This window comes from Rosa chinensis, chromosome 6 (genome assembly GCF_002994745.2).
Source record: "Rosa chinensis cultivar Old Blush chromosome 6, RchiOBHm-V2, whole genome shotgun sequence".
NCBI classification, from domain to species: domain Eukaryota; kingdom Viridiplantae; phylum Streptophyta; class Magnoliopsida; order Rosales; family Rosaceae; genus Rosa; species Rosa chinensis.
In genome coordinates, this window is record NC_037093.1 from 36,242,046 (window position 1) to 36,265,979 (window position 23,934).

The 23,934-nt window shown below is 37.5% G+C and overlaps 1 protein-coding gene across 3 annotated transcripts; it reads left to right on the forward strand.

Moving 5' to 3' along the window:
• Positions 1 to 1,729: 1,729 nt before the first annotated feature.
• On the forward strand, positions 1,730 to 10,739 carry LOC112171951 (polypyrimidine tract-binding protein homolog 3). 3 transcript variants are annotated; one of them, XR_005801696.1, is made up of 16 exons: positions 1,730 to 1,882; positions 2,337 to 2,403; positions 4,500 to 4,571; positions 4,692 to 4,768; positions 4,860 to 4,941; positions 6,027 to 6,150; positions 6,464 to 6,528; positions 6,644 to 6,693; positions 6,790 to 6,831; positions 6,928 to 6,979; positions 7,089 to 7,146; positions 7,230 to 7,243; positions 7,736 to 7,843; positions 7,927 to 8,070; positions 8,722 to 9,161; positions 10,139 to 10,739. XR_005801696.1 is itself a non-coding variant. In XM_024309076.2 (15 exons), the coding sequence occupies exons 2-15, from the start codon at positions 2,347 to 2,349 to the stop codon at positions 9,109 to 9,111; spliced, it is 1,335 nt and encodes a 444-aa protein (XP_024164844.1). In that variant the 5' UTR covers positions 1,730 to 1,882; positions 2,337 to 2,346; the 3' UTR covers positions 9,112 to 9,348. The 3 variants fall into 3 exon arrangements, 1 of the variants encoding a protein (XP_024164844.1); XR_002925197.2 differs by lacking the exon at positions 10,139 to 10,739 and adding an exon at positions 10,090 to 10,107; XM_024309076.2 differs by lacking the exon at positions 10,139 to 10,739 and having other exon boundaries at positions 8,722 to 9,348.
• Positions 10,740 to 23,934: the final 13,195 nt, after the last annotated feature.

Below are 23,934 nucleotides of genomic sequence, written 5' to 3' on the forward strand. Positions count from 1 at the left end.
ATCGGTTATAGGTATTACCAACTTCAAAACCAAAGCTTTCGGTTTCAAAATTGAGCTACCAATCACCAACCAAAATTTTCGGTTTTTAATCATAACTACCAAATTCGGTATTTCGGTTTTCGGTATTACCAACTTTAGAACAACTAATTTTTTGTAATTAAAATTAGAATGAACAAAACTAGGTTATTCAATTTTATAGTCATAAACTTTGTACTCATCTTCTAATTATAGCTTTCTTTTGTATATATGACATCAAGTTTGAGTCATTTTCAATAAAACTAGGTTATTTAACCATCTTTAACTAAGTTACTTAAAATACATGTACTATTAATGTAGTATATGTAGTAATGTTCATACTATTATGAAAATTTTATGTTTATTTCTTAATATATATGTATGTGTATTGAAAACCATAGTATATAAAGCTAATATTTAGATAATCGGTAGATTCGGTATTTACTAAAACCAAACCAACTTTTTCCGTAATTTTCGATTTCGGTTTTATCGGTCTCGGTTACCAAAAAGTCGGTTTACCAAACTTAAAATATCGGTTGGTATTCGGTCAGTTTGGTAATTACCAAACCAAGTGGTAGCCCTAGGTAAAACCTTGATTAGTTTGCTTTGATCATTGGGCATTTGAGTTCATTTTTCTTTCAATTCTCATGCATGGACTTTTGAAATGTGTCTTCCAATTTTTCTTTTTCTTTCCTGGATTGTAGATTTTTGCTAGTGTAGATTGCTTATCTTATTGTCCCAAATGTTATAGATTTTTTTCTCTCTCTTTTGGTTTTGTACAATAGATTTCTTCTTCATAATAAACATTGACTATATGCAACTTCATAGTCTTTGTTTCTCATATTTTGCTCTATGAAGCAGGATTTGCTCCTGCACGACTTTTGTATTTGTTTTGGCCTCATTTTCATGTTTGAATGATTCTGCTAGTTGTTATTTTTTCTCGTGCAGTTGTTATTCTACCTGGGTTTCATCATTCCTTTGTTAATAGCCACTGCAGTTTGTTTCATATATACTTCCTTTGATAATAGTCACTGCAGTTTCTTTTCTTTTCTTAATATTTCATTTGAAGAGGAATGAGAGCCCATTATTATTGCAAGATTAGGTGGCTTAACCCATCAAACAACTAATACGTTATTAAACAACCTTTCGTGAATTATTAGAAAGGGATTATGATAAACGCAATTGAAAAAAGTGGGATCCGCATAAAGCCAATTACAAATTTTGGAATTCACCATTTGAAATTTGTGGAATACCATTTCGGTCTAAATTAGTTGCAATCTACCATCCATGGATAAAAAAATTTGATATAAATGCTTATCTTTTAATTAATTACTTCCAGTCTGGTATCTCAATGCTAAACAATTTATTTTGTGTTTTTTTGTTTTTTTTTTTGTGTGAAGAGACTACTAAAGAGATAGAGTCTCATAGAGACGAATACACATGAAGGAGACATCCAAGCTTAGAAAATCAGAACTCTGCTTCCTCTCTCACAGCACATAAATCCCAAACTGACCCTAAGAGGACTGGATTATTATACAAAATTCGAATAAGAGGCCCAAATATAAAGTTTGGATAACTGTTCATGACCAAAGAAAAGAAAAGACAATCTATAAGTTTGGATAATTGGTGACTGGTCCAGTGGTCCCGGGAATGGCCTCGCACGTGTTAAAAACCCAAGCTTTAGGGCAAAATAGATTTGTTTTGTACTCTGTTTTTTTTTTTTTTGTTTGTGTGAATTGGAATCTCAAACAATCAATCTCTCAACCCACCTACACCCCTGTGTGTCTCTGAAGCACTTCTCCTCCTCACTTGAGTTCCCTTCCCTCTCATTCATTCGATCCCCTTCTCTCTTCTCTCTCTCTCTCAGGCAAGTAACTTCTCTCTCTCTCTCTCAACTTTTGCATTTGAATTTCGTTAAATAAGGCTTCATTTGAATCAAACGCTGCGATTCGGCGGAGAAAGATTCAAACTTTGTCTTTTTCAGCCCGGAATATTTAACCGGGAGGGATCTGTTACTCAAACGCCTCTGACTCTTCTTCACCTCTTTTCAGCAATCAAACTGGTCTTTTTAGGGTTTTGAGTTGTACAGACCCTCTTAGTCAATTGGTCAGCTACACTTTGTTTAACAGAATCAATTCAAAGTTTCCTTCTTTTCTTTTCTTGAATTTACTGTTTCCCTCTGTACAAGGAAAAGTTTAAATCTTTTTTTTCTGTTTTTGGAGCCCAGAATGTGTGTGCATTGTTAGGCATATCAGGTGTAGAAAGTAATTGGTTTTGCTTGCATTGTCTGAAAAGCTAATATTTGTTTTGTTTTGTTGCAGGGCTTCTGCAATGACAGAACCTTCCAAAGTCATTCACGTTCGGAATGTGGGGCATGAAATTTCTGAAGTATGTTTCTATCCTACCATGCACTCTTACTATGTGCATACAAATCTAGATTGAGTGGCTATTAAGTGCTTACGATTTATTTTACTGGCTTATTGAAAGTTGTTTGATTATCGAAATCTTTTGATTGGGTCAAATTTAATTTATTGTGACCGAAAGCATTTGAGTCAATTGATATGTAAAGGCGCGTGCAACTCTTGCTTAGCTGTAAAAGTTATGAGAATTATTTTCTTTTCTTAGTTTTCTTATCAGAACAGTTATGTTTACTGGTGCTGTCTGTCTTATTGATGTGACCGAAGTGATGAAGGAGATCTTTTGAATGCTCTATGGCATTCAACTTGGGGAGAAAATTCGCAAATAGATTGGTGAAATTTTTTAAAGTAGGGATTCTAAGGGACGTCCCATGGCCTTCCTAGGGAGCTTTATGGTGGAGAGAGGCGGATGTCAGAGGAACTAAGCTACTTCTGGTTTCAGAGGGACCACACATTGTTTAGGCGAATAAACTTACAATATATAGGACAATGTTTTCATCATTCTTTTTGGAAAGATCAATGCTTGATATGTTAGTAGTAGATATAGAATCACCAGAATTTAAGATTCACTACAGTTTTGTATTGCAGTATTGTGGGAGTTTTAGGTTTTGTTTGTTGACAGAATTTGTTGATTTGAGTAGGGGCAAAAAATGTAATAACAACCTCATTAGGAATGATTACAGAAAAATATGTATGCGCATCTTTAATTAGATGGCTACGATTGACAGTTAGACCTTGTCCTGTAAGATGTTGCCTTACTATGTGTTGCTACATCTATGGTTAAGAAGATGTTCTTTATTGAAAAGCAACTAGAAAGGAAGCCATTTAGACCGTCTTATGCCAACAAAGCTAAAGGCTGTAAACTTGATTGTGTTAGCAAATAAAGATGAACTGAGCAAAGGAGATAGTAAACTAGTCTAAAGAATAGTAATGTATTCATTTTTAGGTGTGGACCAACAATTTATGTTTTGGACCAGCCTCTATCCACGGCTAGAGAGCCCTGCACTTGGAATTCAATTTTAACGAGGGAGGCTGGGTCTGTTGGGGGCTTGAACGAAAATCACGTGTAATAATTTACTGTTTCAGAAAGTTTAGCTGTGTGATGTAGGTCATTAATTGTTTCATATTCTAGTGGTAACAAATAATTAAAGTACCTTAAGTTTTGCTTCATTGGCTCATTGCAATGACTGTACGGCAAAAAAATTCTATAGCGTCTAAAGTGAAAAGGGTTGTTTGTGTTGCTTGAATTGCCTTTTTGTGTGACTGGTTTAAGTCTTTTGGAGGAAGAAAGAGGAAGTGGTGCCATGATGATAAAGTTTTTGGGTGGTTTGGAAGGAACTGAATAGTAGGATATTTGAGGGAACTAGGGGTGAGGAGGTAGATTACTTGTGGGACAAAGTTTGGTACTGGGCATTTCTTCTGGTATCTGATTAGATTGGGATGCTACTCTGCTTTAGCTTCACGTCTCTGTTTGGTTTCATTAAATGACCTTTGTTCTCTATTGTACTTTAATCTTTTCTTAATAAAAGATATGTTTCTCCTAAAAGTTTGTACGTGCACCTTAAATTCTATTAGATAATAAGTCTAATGGCATTTCATTCTCTTTTCTTCAATTTTTCTGCTTGATAGACGCATATGACCACATGATTTCGCAGGTCGTTGCAAACTAATATGCAATGCCTGAAAGTTCTACTAATTAGAGAATCAATATGGTTGGGCAATGTGCATTTGTGCCCAGTGGACATGTGCCCATATTGGTGAATGATCTATCTGTAGGACTACACAAATGATTCAGCAAGTCTCAAAGTCCCATATGGGTGAATAAGCAGAATTGAAGCAGTGCGCTAATTATGAAAACTTCTATAGTAAGGAGGAAATTATATAAGTGGAGATAAGTGCAAACTCGGGGAGAAGAAATGACATCAAAATGTTTTAGTGACTGCTGTTGGAGAGAATTTCTCTCCAATTAGTTTTATAATTTTTATGTTTATATGGTAGATTTCTTTTGGATGATTTTGCTTTCATTTTTATCAATCTACTTTCTGATGGAGCTTATTTTTGTACCAGAATGATTTGCTTCAGCTATTTCAGCCCTTTGGAGTCATAACTAAGCTTGTGATGCTTCGTGCAAAAAACCAGGTTTTTATTTTTATTTTGTCTTATTTTTATATCATTTGCACATGTTAAAGGCAGCTATTATGTTTGAGTTTACGACAAACCTATATTTGATGTGTCATGTGAAATCTGCTGTATTTGCAGGCTCTTATTCAAATGCAGGATACTGCTGCTGCAGTAAGTGCATTGCAATTCTATGCAAATGTTCAACCTGCTGTGAGGTATAAAGATGTTGCTTGTATTTTATTTGGGAGCACTGTGGTGTACACACTCTAAATATCATGTTTCTAATCTCTAATTATACTTATCTAGGGGAAGGAATGTTTATGTCCAGTTCTCATCACATCAAGAACTAACAACAATGTATCAAAATGCTCAAGGACGAGGAGATGAGGTTGGTACCTTTTAGGCCTTATATTTCTGTTTGAAGGTGTTGTAAGGATTTAAATTTTAAATTGCAGTACCTTCATCTGGTATTAATACTGTTTACCACTTTGCTGTTTGTTAGCATATGCTGTGGAACTATAATATTTAGCTGTTGTAGAAGTCTAGTATTATATTTTTCTGATTCAGGATGTCAATTGTAATCATGTATTAAATTCCTTCTAATATAGACAGAGGATATATATATATATATATATATATATATATATATATATATTCATCTGAATACTTAATATTGGTAGGATAGATTTCCTCAGGTATATGGTAATGTTTCTAATGGATCTACATTTACATGTGTAATCGAGTGAATAGAGGAAATAGACCTATATTAATCAATTGCTTATCATTGATCAATGGCTCTTTCATCAGTGGGTTGGCAATATTAACAGTTATTTAGACTGACATTGAGAGGGAAAAAACTTCAAAAATGACATAGCAAATGTTACTCGGTAGGATGTCCCATCAAAATACAGGTCGAAAAGTCTATTTAATCAGCAGAAGCACCCCCTTACTAGCTAGGGAGAAGTAAGAGGATTATATAGATATAAGTGCTTAGAGCTTACATTTCATGTTGAGTTATTGTTCAGTTTATCCTAATGTTCTACCTTCTGTATTGTGCTTTCTTTGAAGGCCTATTATTTACATTCAGTTCTTTTTGTGAAGGCTTCTGTGTTTGTTTAGTTTCTTTAATATTATGGAGTATGTAGTGTCTTGCCGAATGTTTTCCAGGGAGGTCTAGGAAAACTCGGTATAAATTACTTACATGCTAAGAAATGGGATTAGCATGCTTCTGAAGGCAGCATTAAGTTTTTGCTTTTTATTTTTATTTTTGTAATTTGTAATGCCAGTGCCTCATCTGCATCTGGACTTATAAGAACCAGATAATAGGATTTGTCTTCATTATCATTATAGAAGAAATATTATTTTCATTATTATTTTCAATTTTTCTCTCTCTATCTGTACTTCTTTATTCATTCTCCTCTCTCGTCTGTCTCTATGCTGGTCTGCTGTCGGGCACTCTCGGGGGATGCACAGCCAAACCGAATTCTCTTAGTTACAGTCCACCACATGCTATATCCTATAACAGTGGAAGTGCTGCATCAAGTATTTTTTCCTCATGGATTTGTAGAGAAGATTGTCACGTTCCAGAAGTCAGCTGGTCAGCATCTACAGTTTTCTTTCTCTTTCTATCTCAGTCTATACCTCTTTCATTGTAGATTACAACTATCGAGTTTACTCTTGGTCCTTAGCCAGATGCATATGTGCTTGTTTATGAGGTAAAGGTCATGTGCCCATTGAAGATTAGTGGTTGTTCACTACTTATAAACAACTTAGGAAATCCAAAATGCTTGAATTTCTATTTGTGATATATGTGCTTTGCATTCCAGAAAATACACAGTTCTTAACTGATGAATACAGCATCTTTTTCTGAACTGTAAAATCTTTTCCATCCTGTTTGTGAAACTATGTAGGTTTTCAGGCCCTCATTCAGTATCAGTCTCGCCAAAGTGCCGTTGCAGCTAGAACTGCACTGCAGGTATTATTTCAACATCCGTATTTCCTTTCAGCTTGGATAAGAGGCTTTTCCTAAGGTCTGCATCCTGGTTGTCTATTAATTGTTGAGCATGGCTTAATGCATCTGCTCTTTATAGGGACGCAATATTTACGATGGTTGTTGTCAGCTGGACATTCAGTTCTCAAAGTATGTTTCAACCTTTCCATGGTTATAATGTAATTTGCATTTGTATATGGATATAGATCAGATGTTAATTTATTCAATTTTCTTATTCATGTCCAGCCTTGATGAGTTGCAAGTGAACTACAATAATGAGCGTTCAAGGTGGGTTGGAACCTAATGGTTACAACTTATCTCTTTTCTTGACCCTTCCTTGCTGTTAGTGCTGAATCATTTTTTTTTCTTTCCTCTCTTTCCCAGGGATTTCACAAATCCAAATTTGCCTTCGGAACAGAAAGGAAAATCCCCACAAGTGCGTTCAGCTGCGCATTGTTCTGTCTTCTAGTTCATGTGTTATTTCTTCTCTAGTGATCTGTAGGATATCTAATTTTTTTAATTCTCTGTTCTTTTTTGTGTTACAGCCTGGATATGGTGATTCAGGAGGCATGTATGGCCTTCAAGCTACTGGAGCCAGGGCAGGTGCTTTGTCTAAGAAATATTTTATTTATTGCAGCTTTGTGATCTAGATCACCTACTGACATGTACATGGTTTTGTGTTTCAGTTGGATTCCCACAGGTGGGTAGCGTTCACTTCATCTTAGATGTGCATGAGATAATCCTGAGCTGGAGCACGTAACCTGCACTTTTTATGAAATATTTAACTTGTCAAGAGTTTAGATTTTTTTTTTTTTCCTTTTCAAAATAGTAAAATTTAAATCCTTGGTGCCGGATGTGTATGTCTGCTAGCTCGTGTTTGGGTCATTTTCAGTGCATGTGTTTATTTTCTTCGGGATGGGCTGGGGATGGTCTTGTTCTATATTGATCCTTATAATGCCTTGTATACTGCTTCTAGGCAATCACGAGTTCACAACTAGTAAGAGTTCCGTTCAAGGAACGCTAGGACTAGATGATATTGGAGGGTTTATTACTTTCAGCTGAAATAGTGAAAATGAAAGCTTCTACTCTATCAGATTGTTTGCATAAACATGTGGCACCTTAATTGTTTGTCTATTTACAATAAAGATTTGCAAAATTATACAGTTGACTTCTTTTTCCCCCTTGACTCTAGATGGCTAACGCGGCTGCGATTGCTGCTGCCTTTGGTGGAGGTTTGCCTCCTGGTATAAGTGGGACAAATGACAGGTGTACGGTCCTTGTGTCAAACTTGAATCCCGATGTAAGTGCCTCCTCTTTCCTTCCTCATGCTCTTATCTAGCGCTTATGATTTTGATGTGACATGGTCTGCACTTTTCTTTTCAGAGAATAGATGAAGATAAGCTTTTTAACCTGTTCTCCATTTATGGAAACATTGTGAGAATTAAGCTTCTTCGGAACAAACCAGATCATGCACTAGTCCAGATGGGTGATGGCTTCCAGGCTGAACTGGCAGTACACTTTTTAAAGGTAGTTCAAACTTCTCTTTTCTATGTAGGATAATGTTTCTTTTTGTGATGTTATAGGAGATTATGATTCTCACTTCACTGTGATTGCATGCCAATCTCATTAGGAATGAAACCACTTATGTGAGTGATTTTTCTGTCAATCTTTTGGTTAGTCTATAGGATGAAGCTTGACTTCCGAGTGGTCATCCACTGCCACTCTTTTAAATGGGCTGGCTCTTTATGCGTTGTCAGTTGATTGTGCAAAGGAGTTTCATTTAGAGGTGGGGTTATGAGTTGGTAAACAAGGGGTACGAGGTTTCACATTTGTAATTTGCTGAGCATACAATTTTTTTATTTTTTTATTCCTGGAAACGAGCAGTTACCTTTGGGTTTTTATCTGGAAGTTTGATTATAGTTGGGATTTCTATGGAATATGGGGGTTTGAAAGTAAACAGATCTAAAAAGTTCAGTTGTTGTGAGACTCACAAAAATGCAAGCTGGAAGATATGGAATAATGGAAGTGGGATTTGTCATTTTGGTTGGATATTGGATATTGGCCCATATTATTCTGGAGGAAGCATAATATCTCTATACCACATTATTTGTTGTTAATGTTAGACTTAGTTTCTTGAACTCATACAGTACCAATACTTTTTTCAAATATGTGATATAGGGTGCAATCCTGTTTGGGAAGCGATTGGAGGTTAACTTCTCAAAGCATCCAAATATAACTCAGGGTGCCGACACTCATGAATACATGAATTCAAATCTCAACCGCTTCAACCGTAATGCTGCAAAGAACTACCGCTATTGCTGCTCACCTACAAAGATGATCCACTTGTCCTCTCTTCCACAAGAAGTCGCTGAAGATGAGATTGTGGCCCACCTAGAGGATATTGGTACCATTGTCAACACAAAGCTTTTTGAGATGAACGGGAAGAAGCAGGCCTTAGTTCTGTTTGAAACTGAGGAGCAGGCCACTGAAGCCCTTGTGTGCAAGCATGCTACCTCGCTTGGTGGGTCAATTATCCGGATCTCCTTTTCACAGTTACAGGCAATATGATAATGTTATAGTTGCGGAAATAACAGGGAGGAGGTTTCTGCATAATGGGGGTAAGGCCTCATAATTGGAAAAATATTTGTGGAGCTGACGGTCTTTGCTTTCTCTTTTCTTTATATGGAGTTTCAGATTGCGAATGAATTGGTGGGATCTGCTTTTTGATCATTTATGGTCTTATTTATCTTTAGTGCTTGTATCAAATCATTTATTTAGGTTCCTAACTGACTGGGGTAGGTTTCATTCTGAGAAGACACCAAGTTTTGAAGCATAGGAATAGGGAAAACATACCTTTTTAGTTTAGAAGAGGGATTTCTTAGTGTATATCTCTTGTAATTCGGGCTAATCGAGCCATCCCTGTTGTATTTTCAATCCATAGCCATTTATGTTCCACTCAATTGGTTGATCTGCTAGTCTTGTAAATTGTCTCCTCACATTCTTCCTCTTCTCTCTCCTTCCTCTCCTTTACCTCCCCCATCTCCCTCTCCTCCTCTCCTTCATCTCTCTCCCTCTCTCATGGACAATATAATGAAAATATGTAATGTTTGCTTCTTCCTCCTTCCTCTCCATCTTCCTTTTCTACTACTCACAGATGTTTGTGGGATCTGATAATGGACGGTGGTATAGTTTGCATTCTGCATTTTGCATGGTCACAGGCAGATCTTTGGTTGGTTTGTTTCTATACATATTCTTATGTATAGCATGTGTATCATGTCTTTGAACCCAAATCTTTGGTGCACATGATGAATACAGGAAATAAAGTCTCAAATATGCAGAAAGGGAATATGGGGTAGTGTATTTGTAGTTTTAAAATTTCGTAGAAAATTCCCGACTAGGGAGGTGATATTAATCCTCAATTTACTGATTTCATTGACTAAAAACCTTGATCTGGTAAGTTTAATCCCTCTTGAAGTGTACTGTCTGAAAATATACAAACCCTCACCAAATGGCAACTATTGACGCAGTGCGAAATGTTTGTTGCAGTGCCTTAATAGATACAGAGCTGCTCACTTGGGGCCCGTTTGTTTTGCAGTGTTAAGTGGTACTAGCTGAGTTATTCTTACTCAAGTGGTTGAGTCACGTTTGGTGTGATGCGGTGCAAAGATAAATGGTACTATCTTGTACCCTTTTTTCCAAAATCACCTCGCTAAGTAGCCCATGCTAAGGGTACCAAAAAGTTGAACCTCAACTGACACCGTTTTCTCTCCATCGCTAAGTGCGCTCATCTCTCACCTATGTTGACAGTGCTCTTCTTCTTCCTCTCATCACTCTTATTCCTCCCTCGTGCCGCTCTTCTTCATCTTGCCCTCGAATGTCTCTTGGCTACATAGTATGAAAGAGTCCACCTTCTTCTGTGTCTCAAATTGACAGATCGTGATTCTTCCTACTTATAAGTTTCAGTGAAAGACAACTGAGGACGTAATACTGCAGAATTTGAATATAATTCATGGCATTTTGCAAAATTTGGGTAGTTGATGAACTTCTTTGCCCAAAGTTTGACAGAAATCTCCTCTGCCAAAGTTCTTTGTTAAGGATGTACAAAGAACCATCTACTGTGATTTGAATTGATTTGTTTGGATTTCAACTATTTTCTGGGTTATGGTTTTGTGGTGTTTACTGGAAGTTGTTCTTGTCATTGGTCCTGCACTCCTGCTCCACTGTTTCTTTCTAAAATCTCTATTATAGGGACCCAAACTCTGAACTCTATTATTTTTCATGATTTTTTCTTTCGATATTCCAACAGTTTCTTTATTACATTCTCTATAATTTTTTGTTCTCAACCAAGTATGGTAATAGACTAATAGTTTTAAAATTAGAAAAATATAATTAAATAATTCATTTTGGTAATGAGTCTTGCTTACATAACGTATTAAAGGCCTCTGAGGAACAAATACATTTCTGTTAAAGTAAAAATGGATTGGAATTGGTCTACTCATTTCATTTCGTAGTCCCTTTATATAGGGATAGAGTTACAACGGAAACATTAATTACATTAAATACATTGAATACTGATTGATCTATAATTGTGCTGATTGATGGTAATCACTGATTCCTTGATTCCCTCTCCGTCAGTTGCTTTGACAAAGGCACACAATATGTTTTTCCTTTAACACTCCCCCTTGTGCCAAGTCAAAGACGAAATGGTGCATGAGTTGTTGCCTCACTAAAAAACCTTGCCAAGTAACAATAAAAACCCTGTGGGACAAAAATAAAACTTGGTTGAAGGAAAAGAGCACAACGCACCTTTTACATTTGAGTATGACATGTGTGTGTTAGACTCCCCCTGACGTCTACACCTCCCCCTGATACTTACATTAATCTAGGGAGCTTGGAAAGTCTTCGCATTCCTGTGCGTTTCACATGTTTCTCAAATGTGTCCTTAGGCAATGATTTGGTGAACAAATCTGCCACATTCTCCTCAGACCTTACTTGATTCATTTGAATCTTGAGGAGAGTCTGTTGTTGCTGATTGTAGGACAACTTTGGCGATATGTGTTTTGTGTTATCACCCTTAATATAACCTAGCTTCATCTGTTCGAAGCAAGCTGCATTGTGTTCGTAAATGCAAGTAGGCTCTTCAGTGGTAGAACTCAAACCACTAGTCCCTTGAATATGTGCAATGATAGTTCTTAACCATACACACTCAAGAATCGCCTCATGTAGAACAATGATCTTTGAGTGGTTCGAGGAGGTAGCCACAAAGGTTTGCTTGGTTGATCTCCAAGATATCGCTGTGTTCCCATTGGTAAATACATAACCAGTTTGGGAACGATATGTGGGTCAGATACGTATCCAGCATCAGCAAAACCGACCAAAACGTCATTTGGCGTTTTAGTGTAGTGAGTGGCGTTTTCGCCATCAACATTTCCTTTAGGGATTGCAGTTCCATCTGCGGTCCCTCTTGTCTCTCTGTAGGGAAAGAACAGTCCCAAGTCAATGGTTCCTTTTAGGTATCGAAAATGTTCTTGATACCATTCCAATGACGCTGCGTTGGCGCTGAGCTAAATCTAGCTAACAAGTTCACTGAGAATGCAATGTCTGGTCGAGTAAATTGGACTAAGTACAATAATGTGCCTATTGCACTTAGATAGGGAATTTCAGCTCCCAACACTTGTTCGTCATCTTCCTTTGGACGAAATGGATCTTTCCTTGCATCCAAACTTCGACCGATCATGGGAGTGCTAGCAGGATGTGCTTTGTCCATGTTATATCGCCTGACTTTTGGACATATGCAGACTGGTGGATTAATATTCCACAAACTCGGTGTTCTAGTTCAAGACCTAGATAGAATCGAGTTTTCCCAAGATCCTTCATCTCAAATTCGGATTTCAAGTAGCTCGCGATTTCTCTTATTTCATCAAGAGTACCAGTTATGACATATACTACTACAATTTGCAAATCCGGAACTTGTTTTCTTTATGAATACGCAGGGGCATAATTCATCGTTCTTATATCCCTTCCCAATCAAGTAGTCACTTAGATGGGTATACCACATCCGTCTGGATTGTTTCAATCCGTAAAGTGAGCGTTTCAACCTAGTTACAAACGCACTCCGTGGTTTCGAGTCACTTGGCTTGGGTAATGTAAGGCCATCAGGTACTTTCTTATATATCTCTGAATCTAGATCCCCATAGAGATATGCAGTAACCACATCTATGAGCTGCATTTCCAGTCCTTTGGAAACTACTAAGCTAACTAAGTAGCGGAACGTTATAACGTCCATTACGGGAGAGTATGTCTCCTCGTAGTCAATTCCAGGGCGTTGTGAGAAACCTTGCGCCACAAGGCGAGCCTTGTACCTTAGGACTTCATTCTTCTCATTACGCTTTCTGACAAAGACTCATTTATGTCCTACAGGCTTTACACTTGGTGGGGTTAGCACTACCTGACCAAATACCTGTCTCTTTGTCAGAGAATCTAATTCTACTTGGATTGATTCTTTCCATTTAGGCCAATCTGCTCTTTGTTGACTTTTTTCAACAGAGCGGGGTTCGATATCATCGTGCTCTATGATTCCTTGAGCAACAGTATATATCATCAATGTGTATGGAAGATCTTTCTATCAACTCATACGTACTCTCGTAATCCTTTGAGATTTCTTTGTTCTCTGGAATCATTTCAAACATTGGAGCGTCCTCCAGTATTGATTCATGGACATAACTATAATCAGAGACAATCTCATGAGAGGGATTCTATACATTGATGATTGGTTTGTGCCTTACTCACCCTCTTCTTCCTTGGGTGAGTGTCAATCGAACCAAGTGGCCTCCCCCTCTTCCTTGGGGAGCCACGGCCTCAACCACACCTCCACTAAGTGGGGTTGCAGTGCCTCTATCTGCGGCACCATGCCCCTTGTTGGGGATTTCTAACCTTGCAGGCACATTTGCAGCTGGTATATATGATCTCGTCACTTTTACGATATCAGTAAACGCATCAGGCATCGAATCTGCTACGTTCTGAAGATCGATTATTCTTTTCACTTCACTTTCACTTTGTGAAGTGCGGGGATCAAAATGAGACAAAGTGGGGACAAACCACGACAATTCCTGTCGTTCCCTTGGAAAATCATTTTTCCTATCTCCCCCTAACGACGGGAAGACTGTCTCATCAAAGTGACAATCCGCAAATCTAGCGGTAAAGAGATCGCCTGTCAAGGTTTCCAAATAGCGTATAATTGTTGGGGATTCGTATCCAACATAAATACTTAATCGTCTCTGAAGACCCATTTTGGTGCGCAGTGGGGGCGCAATAGGCACATATACTGCTCAACCAAATATGCATAAGTGTGAAATGTCAGGCTCATATCCAATTACCAACTGGTACGCAGATAATGGTTGGCTAGCTGTGGGTCTGAAACGAATGAGTAAAGCTGCATGCAATATTGCATAACCCCATGCAGATATGGGCATGTTGGTGCGCATAACCAATGCCCTAGCCACCATCTGTAGCCTTTTAATGGTGGTTTCTGCGAGACCATTTTGTGTATGCATATGGGGTACAGGATGCTCTACATCAATCCCGATAGACATGCAATAATCATCAAATGCTTTTGATGTAAACTCTAGCGTTATCAAGCCTTATAGACTTGATAGGGTGATCAGGGTGGTGAGCCCTTAAACGTATAATCTGTGCTAGGAGTGTTGCAGCATTTCTTGTGGACAATAAAACGACATGTGATCAGATTGTCGAAGCATCCACCAGAACCATAAAGTACTTGAATGGTCCGCATTCTGGATGGATAGGTCCACAGACATTTCTTTGTATCCTTTGTAAGAATGGAATGTTTTGTTTTGTATCTTTAGCATAGGAAGGTCTCGATCCTGTTTTTGCTAAATAGCAGGCTTTGCAAAACGAGTGATGTGCCTTTGAAATAGTCAATGAGGCATAATGAGAGAGAGATAGTGCTTCTGGTACTTCAGAAGGCAATGACTGCATTTGAGCAATACTAGAACCGACACCTTGCAGTGTGGCGGATTTTTCTCTCATTTTTCACTGGAAAGAAGGGATGTCCGTGTGAGTTCTTGAAAAATACGGATCATCATGTCATGACCTCGGTGCCAGAGGCGGTCATGCAAAAGCCTGTATGAGTCAGTGTCCCACATTTCATTGTTAGTGACAATATAGGATTCAATGATCCGAATCGTAGTGAGGTACAGTCCACTAAATTGACTCATAAGTTTCTCTAAGATGTGTTTCCTTCCACAGTCATTAGATGTAATATCAAGGTATTCATTTCCATTCTCACGGTGTGTTTTTACATGATAACCGTTGGCACAAATTTCTTTGAAACATTAACAAGGTTCGATTAGCTCTTGGTGCATATAGAGCGTCTGTGACTTGAAATGTTGCGCCATTAGGCAGCAAAAATTTGGCAGTTCCTCGCCAAATTATTAGTTTTGATAATCCAATCATCGTAGTCACAGAGGAATTATAGGCTATTAGTTCAATGAATAATTGCCTATTACTTAATATTGTGTGGGTAGTCCCACTATCATCTAAGCACTCAAGTTCTCCTCCATTAATTCCTACAAATAAATGGGAGGTATTTAGAAAATATAACTCATATTCTTTAGAGTATTTCTATTTGCGTAGAATGGTATTCTTTTCATTCTAATAATTTTTCTCTAGATGTATTGCTTTACATCTTTATAGTGCTATGTCGAACCATGTAAATATGTGTAGTAAATAAATTTGAATAAATTCAGTGCTTCAGAATAAAATTCAAAATTTATTAATAAGCCAACGATAATCAAATCAAGGTCTTGTTCAGAAATCTTATTCATCAATCCATGATTGAAAATAAACTTTAAGACCAAACAATAGTCTAATTAAAAATGAGGCATTATGCCTTCACAACTGTCTTTGGAAAATAAAATGAATAAAGCAGATCATTCAAGATTGAGAGCATCCATTGACTTAGCAAGTTCCTCTTTGCTATTGGAGTCTGCAACTGTAAGGTTGACGTCTAAGTCATGACCTCCTTCTTCCATATAGTGAGCCACTTGTTCTTTAGACTCTCTATACCTCTTGTAATTGGCTGCTACTCTGTTGTTTGCTTGGCAGTTCTTGTACCAATGCCCAATGAATCCACACCTATAGCATGGTTCATTGTCAACTCTTTCCTTTTGCATCTTGTTTTCATGATCCCCATGTCCCTTTCCACGTGGTGCATGGTTGCCACATGGGTAGGGATCAACACGTCTAAACCCCCTTGCATTGGAGTTATTTCCACCTTTCATTTTTCCATAATTAGCCTCGGGAATTTTCTTTGTCCCAGTGGGCCTGGCATTATTATTCAAGAGAATCTTATTTTGTCTCTCAGCCACTTGCAGTAGGCTTATCAACTTATTGAAAGTTGTGATTCTTTTGTTGTCATAATCCAACTGATACTGGTTCGCTAGTATAAAAGCTGAATTAGGAAAGGTGGTAAGAGTCTTGTAGATCATATCATCTTCTGTGATTTCCCTTCCACAGAAATTGAGGCGTGCCTTTAAGCGCAACATGTCCTTGTTGAAGTCATTGACCTTTTTATAGTCAAGCAAGCGGATTCCATTCCACTGAACAGCCAGTCCTGGGAGCAAAGTATCGTGAATGTTCCCAAAATGTCTTTTAAGGGCATCCCACAGTGCTTTGGGTGTCTTCAACTGAAGGTACTCCCAGCGTAGGCTAGGATCAATATGTCGCCTCAGAAAAATTAAGGCATCTGCTTTCACCTTATTAGATAGTTCATCATCTTTGGGATCAGTAATGGTGGCAGTGTAGTCTTTTGCCACAAAGGCAGTTTCCATATCGGAAACCCAACGATGGTACTCAAGTCCTTCTGAGTCCAAGATGTCAAACTCAGGTCGAGTTGGATCAGCCATCTACATAAAACAAGAGAGAAGATATAAATTACGCAGCCATAAAGACATCCACGTAAATTATTTTCCAAACGTATGAATTAGATTTCAAGACCAAGATTCGTAATGGTCACACATTTTTTTTTTTTCGATGCTATATGAAAATACTTTATCACAGTAAGTGTGTGTATAATGCGCATGAATTTTTATTATCATGGCCAAACGGTATTGATATGTTGCATTAAAAATAATCATAGCACATTTAAATATAGCATATAAAAATAAACTACATGGCATGTTCAAATTTCACAAATATACAACAAATTATATACTACACATAATAAGAGCAATAATATATCATGCGTAAAATAAAATGTAAACAATAGTAAAATACAAAGCATGCGTAGACATAATTTATATAAGCGTAAATAAAATAAAAACATGCTCAAAATTTCATAAATAATATATAACAATATATATAGATATATATGGCATGCTCAAAAATCAAATATATAATCATGGCTTAAAGATAATTATATAAAACATAAATGACAAAGCATGCGTAAAATAATTGATATAATCTAACTAAGCATGCTCGAAAAATTTATAATAAAAGCATAAACAATAAAATATATAGCATGCTCAAGAAAACAAATAATGAGAATTTACCATAGTATGAAATTAAATAAATTAAAGGGAACATACTTGGTTTCGAAAAATAAAACAATCTTAACGCACGCGCGTGTTGATGCAGGCGTGCGTAGCGATGTTTTTGGGCTTATGAAACTAGGCCGCTTCCTCTCCCTTTTCAGCAGTGGGCTTTGTTTTTTTTTTTTTCTTTGCTTTTTTTTCTTTCTTGGCCTTCTGTTCTGTGGGCCTCTTTTTTTTCTGGGCCGGGTCTCTACTTCGGCCCTGGTCACTTTTTTTTTTTTTTTTTTTTTTTTTTTTTTTTTTGATTGGTGGCGGCAGAAGAAGAAGAAGAAAAAGTTTTTTTTTTCTTCTAGGTTTTTGTTTTGTTTTGTTTTTTTTCCGACGGAAAAGAGAAAGAAACTAGAAAATTCTTGGCTATTTGCTCTGAGCGTGCTGATAACGTGTTAAAGTAAAAATGGATTGGAATTGGTCTACTCATTTCATTTCGTAGTCCCTTTATATAGGGATAGAGTTACAACGGAAACATTAATTACATTAAATACATTGAATACTGATTGATCTATAATTGTGCTGATTGATGGTAATCACTGATTCCTTGATTCCCTCTCCGTCAGTTGCTTTGACGAAGGCACACAATATGTTTTTCCTTTAACAATTTCAACCACATATATTAAATTTAGAATAAAATACTGTTTACTCCTTATATTTATATGGAGTCGACGTTTCAGTTCCTGACATTTCAATTTTACCTAAAAATTTCCTAAACTCTCCAATTTCATCCAATTGGTCATTGTCGTTAATTTTCCGTCAAAAGCTCTGTTAAATTACTTACGTAGCATCCATTTCACATTAAAATGTCTATTATACCCTCATTTAACTGTTTGTCTTTATTTATTTTTCCTCTCTCTCTTTTTGATTTTGATTTTGATTTTTTTTTTCTTCTTCTTCTTCCTTTTACCTCCATCCTCATCTTCAGCCACCACTAACCTCATCAATCATTCTCCTCCTCCGATCCAACTCCTTATTCTCTCACAAAAAAACCAGAGAGAGAACAAACCCCAAATTCACACACCAATCAGAGAAGACATGGCTTCTTCTACTTTCAGTGGCGACAAACAACTCCCTTCCTAGTGGCCAGGCACTGTGCTGCAATGCACAGTTGGAGCATTTCACATGCGCCGAAGGGGTTTATCTTGGGCCTAGGAAGCCTTTGGGTTCCCCTTGACAAAGTCAAAAAAAAAAAAAAAACAACTCCCTTCCTCGGTGTCGCCGCCGCTCTCGTCTTCTCCAGTAACTCGAAGTAGAAACAGACTCAAGGTATTGTTGTAGACGACGAGAGCCGGAGCCGTGATCTGGTCCAACCAATGAAACACGAAATCAACGAGGATGACGAGAGCAAAAGCCCTAATCGAGCCCAACAGGCGAAATGCCAAACAGAAGAAGAAGTGGTGACAAGACCACTCAACCGCGACAAGATCCGTAATTTCTTATTTTTCTCTTTCTTTTCGCTCTGGGATTCGATTCTCTTCTACGATTTGCGAAGAAGATGAAGAAGTCCAAATACGGAGAGGAAGAGAGAGGGATTGGTAGGACTGTTGGAAGCAGTGGAAGGGTCATATGAGTGCTGACTTGGCTGGCTGATTAGATGTAAAGCCTTTGATTGTCTTTGATCGATTTGGTGAATTGACTAAGGTTAGTGCTGTGATTTTGGGTTTGCATTTTGAAATTCTTGAATTTTGAAAATTATGTGAAGATTGGGAATTTGCGGAATTTTGATTTTTAGGGTTTGTTTTGGCAGGTGGGTTGGGGGAGATTGGATTTTTTGAGTGGAAATTGTGTGGCTAGGGTTTCAATTTGGCAGTGGAGCCTCGTGTTAGTGTACTAAATCATGTCTTAGAGAGAGCAGCGCATTGAGCTTAAGTTCAGGATTTATGACCCGAAGTAGTAGCCGGTGGGTGAGGTCCTCCAAAAGCAGGAGCAGAAGAAATAGACCTATCAGCTTCTTCAAGTTCAGCTTCAGAATGAGTAAAAGAGATCTTAGTTCTTGGGTTGAAATCGGGGTAGGCTGAGCCCTAATTATAGTTTTCATAGTAGTATAGTCTGAAGGCAAACCAAGAAGAACAGAGACAATTATGTCTTCATCAATCATATGAATTCCTACATTAGCAAGCTAATCACAAGCTATCGTCACTCGATCCAAGTACTTGTCAATAGAATTTGAACCTTTTTGGAGTTTATAAAAGTTGGTCTTTAATTACTCTTTGTTAAACCATGAAGTAGAAGCATACCTCTCCTTGAGCAAACTCCAAAGTTCTCTAGAAGTATTACTTCCAACAACAAAAGAGAGAACATCACTAAATAGAGTGGCAGCAAGCAAAGTCATAACAGCAGAATCGTTTTGCTTCCAATTTATGATTGATATGAGCTTGTCCTATCCCTACAGAGAGATAATGGATTCGGACCCATCACACACTAGGAACACCGCCAACACTAACCTACGTCCACTATCCCCATCCCAAAACGGCATAAGTATTTTGGAAGGTTTTGCTAATGTTGAGTATCTCTCTTATCCATACAAAGGTCATTCCCAAACTGGTTAAGTGTTCACCATGGGAAAAGACCGTGATATCTTGGAGGTCTTTAGAACAGACCTTAGTCGCTATATCTTCGAATAATGCAGAGATTCTTGCTCTTCACGAAGTGGTTTGTGAATGTATATGGATTGGATCCATAATTACGCATGTTCGGACAATTGTGGTTTGAAGTTGACCACAGATGAGCCTACGAGCATATAGGATAATACTGCTTGTTTTGAAGCAAGGCTACATCAAAAGCGACCATACCAAGTATAATCAGCAACAACAAACTCTCCTCAAGATCAAAGTGAACTAGGTTTCATCAGAGGACAGTGCGGCAGGCTTGCTCACTAAGTCATTGTCTAAATTTCACTTTCGAGAAACATGTTGGTAGCATCGTTTGCTGAAGTTATCCGAACTCCAATGACCGTAGTCGTCAGGGAGAGATGCAGACATCAGGGGGAGGTGTCTACATATATGGTCTCGAAACGTGAAGGGTGTATTGTGCTCTTTTTCCCTTTCGACCGAGGTTATTATTGTCCCACTGGGTTTTTGTTACTCGGCAAGGTTTCTAATGAGACAACGAGAGGAGCACCACGTTTGGGCGACACAAGGGGGAGTGTTCAAGTAAATCCAGAATATGTGTCTGGCCCAAACTCGAGGTTACTTGCTCTAGTTGAAATAGGGTTTATATTAGAGATATTCTCGGAAAATCTTAGGAGATATCCAATCAATGTACGATTATGTTTCCATGTACAACTCTATATCTATACTTGTAATCCTCTATATAAAGAGGCCCCTATTATCAATGAAAGTACGACTCAATTCTCTCCAAATTCAGTTTTCCTTAAACAGTTATCTCATTCTGTAGAAAATCAAGTCTCTATTAGCTTGTAGAGTTTTTTAAGTCTTCTCTTCTCTTGTATTGTTTCAAGCTACTAGCTAGTAAGTAGATTTTTGCGTTTTTCCCCGACTTCCACCTTAAATGGAGGACAAGATTTACCTTTTGTTGCCTTTTAGTATTCTTGATCTAATCATTTGTACTCTGACTTATCTCTTAATAAAACTTCTCTCATCTTGAGGTTTCATGAAGAAAAGAAAAGAAAAAAAAAGGGACTGTCTAGCTTGTTCTTTAAAAGCTCATAGTTTTAGTTGATAAAATTCGATATATTGTTTATACTGGAAGAGTTTGGTATATATGTGAGCGTTTAGTCGTCACATTTCCTTGACAAAAGTCTTGAACTTCTCTTAAGCAAAAGTGAGACATGATCCAAGACTCATGCATGAATGTTTTGGCTCTGCTCTTGAAGTAAAGAATCTCGACGAACCAACCAGTTAAAGAGAATAGACATCCTTGCAGTTATATAAGACTAGCTTGGAGATTATTCTTGGGAAGTCTTTACCATTTTCTTGTTCAATGTTCAAGCAGAATCCGTTGTTATCTCCACTCCTTCAGCATTTGCAATAAGAGAAGCATTGAAGTTGTTGAGAAGGGTAAAGGCACCAGCTGTGACAAAGAAAAGAGCATATGAGCGTGTGAAGTTGGGATAAGAAACACAATAGAAATACAAGCGAGTGAAATTTTGGAGTGTAGTTAGGGAATGCTGTAAGTTGTCACAGTAGGAAAATAACCCTAGGTTTACAAGAAATAAAGCTAAAACAAGAATTCTGAAGTCCACTAAAGATAGATGAGAAAACTCTCAATTTGATTGATAATATGATAAAAGATAAGTTCTGCAGCAGTTTCAGGTTGTTTATATATGAGAAAAGAAACCCTAGGGCGACTAACAATGAAACCCTAAAGCCCACGGGTTAAAACAAAACAAATCCAAACCGAACTAGAAAACCAAAAATTCTTAAAAATAGTAAATTACAGTTTTGAGGTCTGAAACGATCCCGAAAAAGCCCACACATCATTGCAAAGCGACCAGTTTTGTTCCTGGCATCGTTCCGTTTAGGAAAAGGTATAGCAATCACAATTCTGACACTACACTACACGCCAAATTTTCCCAAACCGGGTTTTCCCTTTTCATGATCAAGCTGCTCTTCGATCCTTGTTGTCATCCGTTCTACATCATAAGTAAATTCAGAGCGTGAAATAGGGGGCAACTCTCTGGCCATGAGCCCATGATCAGCGTGACCATGTGTTTAAACAAGAAAAGGTAGAGATTAAGCTTTTGCAGCTAGGGATAATCTTTGTATGATGATGGATAGGGAAAGAGAACGAAGCTACTCATGGACATGTGTGGTTGTGTTTCTTTGTAATCCATTGATTGGAATTTCTTGAGCAGTAGGAATGATCATCAGTCAATGGGTGGATAGACTTTGACAAGTAGTACTGCTTTCTTTTCAATCGCGTTATTTAGTCCTTGCAATTGGGAAATGTCTTTATGCATAAATTATTAGTTCAATCAGGATAGATACTAAATTAGTAGAAAGGTCTTCATTATTAATGTTGATTAGTCACCGAGTCACTGCAAATTTTTAATCATAGTACCCATTCATCAGTTTCACTGCAAATTTGGAAGTTTCAGTGTTAAAGCTAAATACTAAAAATATCATTATTGGTTGAAAAAGATAAACAAATAAATCATTAAGATCCCATCGAAATAGCAAAAAAGTGAAAAAATGGATATTGTCTACATTATAATTTTTCACATTAATCTTTATAGACTTAAACACGAGATTCACGAGTAACTGGAATGCACAATTATTTAAAATGAAACGAGGAAATTAGGATTTGGATAGTTACATAAATGGTGTTTCTATTTGAACCCAGCAAATTTCTAAATAGACCCAGCAATTAAAAAATTATCCCTAATTTACCAATTTTGCCCTCATTATAATACACCCAGCATACACAAACCCACAAGTGCAGAGGTTGCTATTGTTTACCAACGACAATCCGGAACAAAAGAAACAACTGAGATCGAGGCGGTTCCTATTGCCCTTAAACTGAAAATGGCTTCCACCGAGATAAATAAGACAAAGAATTTTGCTGCAAGCTCGTCATATTGTTTTGCTGCATTGTTGGCACAGAACTTTGCAAGTTCAGGGATTGCAATTGTTACACGAAACTTGGAGATTTTGGGTTAGCCAAACTCGTAGACCACGAAAAGCTATCGAAAACAACAACTGTGGCCGGAACCATGGGCTACATGGCTATGGAATATGTTACAACGGAAAAGGCTAGCAAGGAATCAGATGTCTTTAGTTTTGGAGTTGTTGCCTTGGAAATAGCTTGTGGGAGAAAACCCATTGATTCGAGGTATGAAGAAAAGCAAATCAATTTGGTGGAGTGGGTTTGGGAGCTCTATGGAGAAGGGAAAATTATCGAAGTAGCAGACCCAAAATTGTGCGGGGATTTTGATAAGAAGCAAATAGAGTGCTTAATGATGGTTGGGCTATGGTGTGCTCATCCAGATTACCACTGTAGGCCTTTGATACAACAAGCAATCCAAGTGCTTAACTTCGAAGTTCCATTGCCCAATCTCCCACTAGCGATGCCTATGGCCTTTGCTCTTCCATTATCACTCTCGATGTTGTATAGTGGTGACACTACTGGAGGTCAAAGAGAGTCTTCAGGATATGGTTCTACCATAAACTCCACACAGCTAACCTCATCTTCTACCCCAAATTCTAATCCATTAGCTATTCAGTAAGCAATTTGATAATCTGTAACCCAACTTCTCCTTCAAACCAGGTGATATGTTAGTTTTGGAAATTTATAAGACTGTTATCAGGCGCTCCAGCATTGTCTTGAACATTTTCAGCTACATCTCACTTTGGCTGTTGTGTTGTGTTTGCTGGGTTTATTTAAACAAGGTTGCTGGGTTTGTTTAAATCAGGGTAAAATGGGAAATATAGAATAATATTTAGAATGCTGGGTGTATTTAGATATTTGCTGGGTACATTTAGAAAAACCCTTACATAAATTACATTGCCACATTGCTTTTTTTTTTGTTTTTTTTGTTTTGTTATCTAATAATGAAAAGTAATGACATGAGTGGACGGTAGAGACTTGGTGGACTTAGGGGCTGAAAACGAAAGCAGACTCCATTTTGCTCTGAGGTGCAGAGTAGTAAAGGTTCGTTGGGCTAGACACAATTTCAATTCCGTTGACGATGTGCAATAACACCTACTGGTGAGCAATGACTTGAAATATCTTTCATTATCGAGCATAAAGGACTAGAAAGACTAGAATGCTGATTGAAAATTGGAATTTACACAGCTCGGAATATTCAACAAAATGTACAATACTT

Coding starts and splice junctions, on each gene's coding strand:
- LOC112171951 (XM_024309076.2), top strand. CDS start 2,347: ATGACAGAACCTTCCAAAGTCATTCACGTTCGGAATGTGGGGCATGAA. Junction 6,151..6,463: donor CACGTTCCAGAAGTCAGCTG/GTCAGCATCTAC, acceptor GAAACTATGTAG/GTTTTCAGGCCCTCATTCAG. Junction 7,844..7,926: donor TGTCAAACTTGAATCCCGAT/GTAAGTGCCTCC, acceptor TTTTCTTTTCAG/AGAATAGATGAAGATAAGCT.